Source organism: Orbicella faveolata, unplaced genomic scaffold (genome assembly GCF_042242905.1).
Source record: "Orbicella faveolata isolate gen_17 unplaced genomic scaffold, um_ofav_v1 contig_24, whole genome shotgun sequence".
Classification (NCBI taxonomy): Eukaryota; Metazoa; Cnidaria; class Anthozoa; order Scleractinia; family Merulinidae; genus Orbicella; species Orbicella faveolata.
Window position 1 is genome coordinate 7,223,356 of NW_028301552.1, and position 8,339 is coordinate 7,231,694.

The 8,339-nt window shown below is 38.3% G+C and overlaps 2 protein-coding genes across 2 annotated transcripts; both read right to left on the reverse strand.

The window, feature by feature from the left end:
- LOC149110153 (uncharacterized) lies at positions 1 to 1,694 on the reverse strand. Its single transcript, XM_089292216.1, has one exon. The coding sequence runs from the start codon at positions 1,692 to 1,694 to the stop codon at positions 858 to 860; it is 837 nt and encodes a 278-aa protein (XP_089148342.1). The 3' UTR covers positions 1 to 857.
- On the reverse strand, positions 1,092 to 7,725 carry LOC149110154 (putative skeletal organic matrix protein 5). The gene is made up of 4 exons (XM_089292223.1): positions 7,468 to 7,725; positions 7,162 to 7,276; positions 5,924 to 6,069; positions 1,092 to 2,671 (listed from the first exon to the last, which is right to left on the reverse strand). The coding sequence occupies exons 1-4, from the start codon at positions 7,582 to 7,584 to the stop codon at positions 2,153 to 2,155; spliced, it is 897 nt and encodes a 298-aa protein (XP_089148349.1). The 5' UTR covers positions 7,585 to 7,725; the 3' UTR covers positions 1,092 to 2,152.
- Positions 7,726 to 8,339: the final 614 nt, after the last annotated feature.

An 8,339-nucleotide genomic window follows, 5' to 3' on the forward strand; every position in this document is an offset into this window, starting at 1 on the left:
CCACACACAGTTGCTCTCCGCGCTTTCTTGTGTTTGTTTCCTTCGCTCAGCCACTCTAGCGTTCGTATCCGTTTTCAGTCTTCCCCATTTTGCCAGACCAGCTTCAAGAAAAACTGAGCTACAGAAAAATTATCTCTCTGCCTTCGGTTCCTTGAGCGCATTGCGAAACACAAGAGTTTTTTTAGAGATTCGCGCGTAAATTTCACCAGGAGGTTAACGGTAGTAAACTTTCCCTGCCCTGATTGGCTTAGTTATCTGAGAACCCAGTTGAAGGCGTTTGTGGGCGGAGTTTGTTTGCGAAGCAGAAAATTTTTCTTAGCGCTGTTTTCTCGAATAAATTTTTTCACTTGAAGCAGACACTTTAAAGAGTTATAACTCAAAGGGAATTTGTTCAATTGCTCTTAAATTTGGACAGTGGTTAGTTTAACATATAAACTACAAAAGCGTGTCTGGGAATTGTTAATTTCGAAATACTTTTTCTTCGAGAGCGATTTTTGTACAATCACTCCACATTTTTTCAATCCTATTTCGAAAATGTTCTGTAACTTTTTACTGCAATTGAATATGCCAAAACGCAGACACGTTTTTTAAGCGCTTTGGGCCCTGAAACCGAGGAAAAAATTAAATTGGCGAAAAACGAAATTCGCTTTGACTTGTAGCTTTCGAAAGGTGATTCGGGCGCTCGCATTTAGTGGTCGTGAAAAATTCGACAATTCATTTTCTTTCAAAATTCTTGGTATAGTTTGATAGCCAGCTCCATAAGCTTTAATTTGATATCGGGGTTTAGGTATCTACAGCTTAAACTACACGCGCTACATCGCTTGCGCGCGAGACACCCCTGAAGGTATACTGTAACCTTAATTGGATCGTAAACAGTGATTCGCCAGAGTCACTGGAAGAGACTGAGACTGTGTTGGCCGGTTTTTTCCTTCGTCCACGCTGCTTACATACTCTGGCGAAGTGATTACTCTTTCCGCACTTTCCGCAAGTCTTTCCATAGGCCGGACATTTTTCCCTCTTGAGCACGTGATTTCTTCCACAGTACTTGCATTTTTTGGCACCCTTTCTCTTGTGTCTTCCGGTAATCTTGGTTTTCTTTCGTTGCGATGTTTCAAAGCGTGTATTTCATTCGGATCCGTAGCTGTGGCGAGATCCTTTAAATGCTGTGCAGTTGTTTCTCCGCTTTTGCAGATGTCGATTTCTTTTTCTAGTGTGAGTTGTCTTTCTTGCAACAGCTTCTTTCTCAAGGCAGGCTCTTTAACGCCAAACACTATTTTATCACGTATAAGTGAATCATGTAAACACTGACAAAAATTACACGATTTCGCAAATGTTCTAAGTGTCGATACATAGTGGTTGATACTTTCATCCTCTTTCTGTGATCTGGAGTTAAATAAATACCACTCGAAGGTCTCATTGGTTTGTCCAGTGCAATATTCCTCGAATTTTTGAACAACAGAGTCGAGTACTTTCGAACTTTCGGGCGGGTTGAATGTCATACCTTCATAAATTTCAAGAGCTTCTTCGCCGATCGCAGAAAGAAAAGTTGCACTCTTATATTCTTCGTCGAACTGCTGGAGCCTCACAACTACGGCGTAATTATCCCAGGCTCTTTTAAATTTTTTCCAGTTAACGGCAACGTTGTCAAGATTTAACGGTTTCGGCATTGGTATTCCACTCGGCAAAGAAGACATTTGCTACATTTGCGCACTTCCAACGGACGCTGTATTAGTTGTATTTGTCGCCGTAGTTCCCTCGTCGTCTGACATCTTGTAGTTACGCGGCGATTTTTTATCCTGACACCATGTTTCGAAGCCTTATTCACGCAGCTAACGGTAGAAGACTAAACTAACGATTCAAAATACATAATTTATATGTACGGCAGAAAGTCCGCTGACAATTACAGCTACAGAATTTACACAATATCTACAGAAATTTACATAATATCGTAACATAAAGCATGCGTGTAAAACACTTAGATATCAATATACACAAGTCAATTTCCAGCACATTTAGATTATTTGTTATATACTTGACAGCTGTTTCTTATACTGACACACTACTATGATCAATATGCCAGCTTCACATTTATGTTTTCTATTGATCAGCCAACCACCTACTGGTTTCTAAAATTTCTAAGTCAGTTTTCGTCTTACTGCACCAGGATGTAACCCATGGCTTTGATGCTTTTGTCTCCATTGTCAGGACTGCCACCGGCAGCGTTTCCACACGTGTTGGAGTCATCAGGTTGCCCTCCTGTACCAAACCCGATTCTGGAATCACAAGAACCGCAGTCATTTTCCTGGTTATTAATGATGCCGATTCTTGCTTTCGAATTGGAAGAAGAAGTACCCACAGCATTGAACCCTTCCTTGTTACAGTTCATCTGTAAGGAGGCCTGTGACCCAGTCAGCGTCTTCCACGTGTTACGTCCCAGTGAGGTGGCGCGGTATTGGTCATCAGCGATCAGTGAGTACAGAGAGCTGGCCTGCTTGTTGATGACAATGAAGTTAATCTGTTGGCCGATTTTCATACCAAGACAGATCTTGGTGAAGGATGTGTTCCAGTAGGTCGGTAACTTGGTCTCCTGTGCATCAAACCCAGTCTCCCCTCCGGGAAGGTTGTATTCGCTTTTATCGCTCCAGTACCCCGAGCCATAATGAAAAGTGGTCTGAGAAAAGGAGGGAAATATTCATATACCATTTATGGACCTTACTGAGCTTTAGTTTAATAGATATAGTTAGTTAGATAGTCAGTCAGTCAGTCAGACTCTAATGTAACCCATAGTACACTGGAATTTTGTGATTTTCTGACGGTTTTTTGAGAAACGATACCGTTCAACTTTGAGTGATTAGAGCACCACCATAATCAGTCCAACAGAAAATCGAACGTTACCGGTGTACTAGAGCAAGATTAAAGTCTTAAGTGGGGTACATTTTATCAGGATCTGAGTTACCGTAGCAACGAAATGACGCCATACCCCATTTCACATAAGACCGAATAACTTTCCATCAGGGATAATTTTCGAAATACGACGTCGGGATCTCGGACGTTGCATAGTTGTCTTAATGATGTCAACATTGTAAAAAACAAAAATCTCTAACGCGTTTTCGAGAAAATTGCGAGGGAAGTTTCAAGATGTCAAAACATAGTTAGTAGAGGGGAATTGTTATGAAACTCAACAAAGTTCTTTGTTGTATGTTTTTGTTCTCTTTTTTGGCCTTGTCTGTGCATAAAACAGTGACAAAAACACAATAGTTGCTTACTTCTGACTAACGGACTAACCAATAGAAACGTTCATAAAATACCCTGTGCCGATTGTGATTGGTGTTATGTAGGCGAAACTGGCCGGTGTTTTGAAACTCGTAAGAAAGAACATATCAGGACTGTCAAAACACGTGCTAATGGATCAAACATTGCGAAACATGCGTGGTCATTCGACCATCGCATAGATTTTGTAGCGCCCGCTTTTCGGTATGAAACGGGGCGCGAGAACGCAGTAGTACGAGTCATACGTCTAACAATCTAATCCGTTTATTCAGTAACGATGTTGAGACAACTTAAGGCTTACAAATCATCCGGGTTCAGGACTGTCAAAGACTGTAATGAACCATACTCATAAGTGGCTTCGGGTGAAGCTAAAACTAAACTAGGTAGCGACAAAGGCCCTTTTCACATTAGAAAAACTTTGGAGGCTTGGCACACCTCTGCTGCCAAGCATGCTGACAATATTTCTAAGCCGATCCCAAACCAGTATGGTATTCATTTTAAACAATAGTCACCTAGTTTACACATTTTCACTCTGCTTTTGTTCTTCTTCTTACTTTTTTCTCGCCTTTTCTTGCATATATTTTATTATTTTGCATTCCATTTTTTATCCGTCGAAGGCTGTAGATTGACAGCCGAAAGCCCATATTCTTTTTTGAAATTTTTTGCTAGCAAACAGTTTTTATCGTATAAATTTAGAAACGTTTTGGTTACGTAATTCATGCATAGTGTATGTGTGCGAAACAAAAGATTTTGCACGGTCGAGGACCTTCCAACATAAATCTTGGCATTTTTGTTTGCTCCTTTGATGTTTGCGGGCTTCATAACCATTCCTCTAGGCCTCTATTAACTATGGTCAAAATTAAACAAAGGCAAAACAGTTTTCAATGTTATTGGAAAAAAATGTTCGCAAGACTCGACTAAATGGCATCATTTTAGTCATAAATGAATAACATAACATCTGATTTTCTTGAGTGAAAATCTCAGAGAAATCGACCAGTTTGATTTTCAGAAACACTGGCTTGAATATCAACTGGTCGGCAATTTAAATACATATGAATTTTTTTAAAACTTGGCTCTCAATTGCAAAAAAAATCAATCAATATTGAATGGAACCATGGAGTTTCAACTTCATTGAAACATTTTAAGCCCTTTAATTTTTATCCTCAAATCAGGAAAATATTCCGCTGATTTTGACACTTGTGGTTATTTGTTTTCATTAACATTTTCTATTGTCTCGAATCGCCATGCCAATGTATATTTTCGGCTTAAGATGGCGGATCCAAGATGCCGGGTCAAATGACCTCATTTGGCATCCGAATGACGTCATAACCAACGAAAATCGTATCATCTTGTAGAGCAAGCTCCCTCTCCCCCCTTGAGTCACGGTCGGGGTATGAGTTAGCTTGTACGTCCGAGGGTTAAATCAGAAATAAAACTAAAACGATACTCAGTTGAAAATCGCCCTTTCTAGTTTGCGTAATTTGTGTAATAAAAGAGAGAAAACGATCGTTCTGAAAGGGGCTGAGTCACGCAATTTTAGGCAATTTCAGCACTGATCAAATGGTCATAGAATTAACTAAAATATCACAAAAACGGCTCAAAACTATAGAAGTTCTCAAACAAAACACCGGAAAACCAAGAAGGGACACGGATGGACAAAACTGGAGAGGATTAAAGTGCATTGCATTTGGGTAAATTTGAAAAACGTCGGCCCACCTTTTTTTCAAATTTATATCAGTTTATATCAAAATGTCATTTGCACAACTGGCAAATCATTCTCAGTTGTTATGTGGCCGTGATTTTGCAAATGAAACACTCTTGCTCTGCCAATTTGACGTTCAGAGCTCATAATTAACAAAATTAAACAAAAGTACCTAAAATAGCGTGACCTAGCCCCTTGAAGCAACTGACCAGTTTTCACTATTGCGATCATTGAGAACATACGGAAACCACTGTCCAGTGATCGCAGCGATCTTAACGAGCTTCACCCAAAATTATACTCAAGATATAAAATGTTTCTGTTTTGTTTTTAGTAGGAAGAAAATTTCCAGTTTATAAATTGTGAAGTATTTGAGAAAGAAACTTTTGTGAGCAATTGAACATTAGCAATATATTAGCGGGGATTGAGGTTTATTTTACGACCTTAACTTCCCAAAAACGTTCTTTCTCAAATGCGAGTCTGGATGGGGGAGCTGTAATCTCATCAGTTAATTGTTAAGTTTTTCCGATCTCTCAGTTATCTGTTAATTATGGACCTTACTGAGTTTTAATTAATATGGTTATTTATTTATTTATTTATTTATTGACAGGGAACAAACTATTGAAAGTGAAAGCAACTGTTCAGTAGAGGCTTTTAAACATATGAGCACCACGATCGCTGCAAGAGATCGTACGACTGGGGAGCAGGGAAGGCGCAGTGGCACGAAGGAAACGTTTCTGGCCAACATTAGAAATAGTTTATCGGGCATTGAGGTTCATTTTACGAACTTAACTTCCTTTAAAGCGCTGTTTCTTAAATGCGAGTTCTTGATGGGGGAGCTGTAATCTCATTAGTTATCAGTTAAACTTGGGCGATCTGTGAGCCCATTTCTCAGAAGTATTTAAACTGTGCAACTCTCAGTTGCCTAAGAATTAAGGCCTATAAATAGCACACCTTGCTGCCGTCAATTTTCATGACTGGTGTCCATCCTCCATCTCCACATCCAAAATCTCCCATGTGACAGAGAACAAAAATTGGTTTTGAGTCAACGTGGAGCGTAACCAGACGACTCACCCTCGACCTGTTGAAGATAAAAATGTCTATTTCTAAGGGATTAATGTCAAGCTAGTTAGGTAGGTTTAGGCGGAAAATCTTCTAAACGACTTTTAGATCAGTGTACGAAAACGAGAAGTACTTTTTAAACCTAATACATGTACTTATGCTTTCGATTGTTACGTTTAATTTCGCACCATTCCCGTAGAGGCGTTCCCTGCAAAGAATAGAAACAAGGCGAATAGAGGAGTTTAGGAACGTAATTATATTGAAATTCGACAATCGCATTCTTTCATGATCTTGTACTGCAACAATGGTAACTAAAGGTTATTGGTAGAGTTTTTTGCCCGTTCCTACTGACGAGAAAGGAAATCCCATGAGCCCTGAATCTTGTCCTTGTCAGTCAACTTCGCATCGCTGTCGCCACAATGATTTTTTTTTATTGTTTAACCATTTGTAAACTGCATCGTTACAGTGAGAGAGCGAATCTTGGGAGAAATAGATGTGTTAAGACATGAAAATCATTTTCAGTAACTAGAGGTGGTATTGTCTTCAATGTTTACTTGGAAAATGAACTTTATGCCCTTCACACGTTTGAACAGTTTTGGCGAGTCTTTGATGACTTACATGTATACATCATAGAGTTTCTTGCAAGAATTAGGACCTGCAAATGGAAGACGAGAAAATTAACATTGGCTTGATTCAGAGCAATTGAAGCAATGCGCATTTTTGTGCAGAGATTAAAAACTTTCCTTTCAAATTGACCTGTGTAGATTTTTATAACAATGAAAAGAAGTTCAATGTAGAAACTTGCAGATAAAACCGAAATTCGATCAACTGTCAGTCAATAGTCAAACACATGTTATTTTATATTTTGACTTTATTATTGTAAAGAGAGAGGTAGTATTTATTTATCAAGGTATAAGTGCTGGAAAGAGTTGGAAATTCAGGTCTGCCCCCCAAATTTTAGATAGTGATAGAACGTTTTATACACCATTTATATCAATGGGAAGATATCTTCAAAAGACAAATGTTAAAATAAATAAACTCGGACGAATTGGCAAAAATGGAAAGTAACAGTGTTCATTATTGGATGCTTCTCCGTTTTATTAAAAAAATAAATAATAGATTTTATTTACCTTTTTCACAATTTTTTCCGCTGGCAAATTTCGCACAAAGGCATTCAAATGTGTCATATTTGTAGTTCGCCACACAGGTGCCTCCGTTTTGACAGGGCGACGAAGAACAGGGTGACTGTAGAAAGATGAACATTTAGTTTGTCAACTTTTTTTTCCTGTTCCACCCGATGTTACATTTACCAAAGTAAAATAAAAACAAACACAAAACAAAACAAAACAAACCGTCAGTAATATTAACAAAGACAACAAAACGCCGTCATTGATTTGTTAGAATAGTGCACTGTTTTATTAAGAAATGTTCCTCACCTCAATGGAAAAGTGATGTGAACTCTTGTTTCCTTCGTACTCTGTGGAGTTTCTGTATTTATCAGAGGACAGAAGCTCGCACCAAAGTTCTCCGTTAGCTCCTTTGGAGGCGGCCATGTTCACAGAAAGGCACGAAGGATTGCTGAGGCATTCAAAGGTGCAATCAAAGATGTCGTACACGGTGAATGATCCAACTCGAGACACATTCAGATAATGGAACTCGTGTTTTACAAATGTATGTTGTCGGACACTTTGTAAAGTTGAGTAAGTATCCTCGGGATGGGGCAAAATGTTTGACTCTGTTTGGAAAAAAATATCAGACTCTAAGACTAAATGACAAATATTTTAAAGGTGTAAGCTAATGGATGTTTTTGACGACATGGTATATTTTAACAATTTAATGAGCAGCCATGCTAAACAGCGCTGATTGACCCTACCTTCCAAATTATTATTGTTTAATTTATTTTATTTTATTGCATTTTATTTATATTTTTTTACATACTACATTTTCTCCTAAGCAAAACAAAAATGTTTCACTGTTAGAAAAGAAATTACTGCTAGAATTCAACAACATACATGCAGCTTGGCCAAAATACCTCGCTTTGACAAATTAAAGTTTTTCTTTTTCATGCCTTATTTAAGCAGCCTCTCCGTAATTAAGAACGTTCTCCTCGTACTTTTTTTTTCGTTAACGTTGTTCAAGGAACTTCTAGAGAACTAGAGGAGGTGGGTGATTAATTCGAAGCTTGTTTTATCCTTCAAAATTTCGATATCATTTTTTTAAAGGAAAGAATATTGTAAAATAACAACAAAAGTAACTTCTACAACTGCTGTCAATATATCGCTTGTGTACAATAAAGATGCAAGGGTCG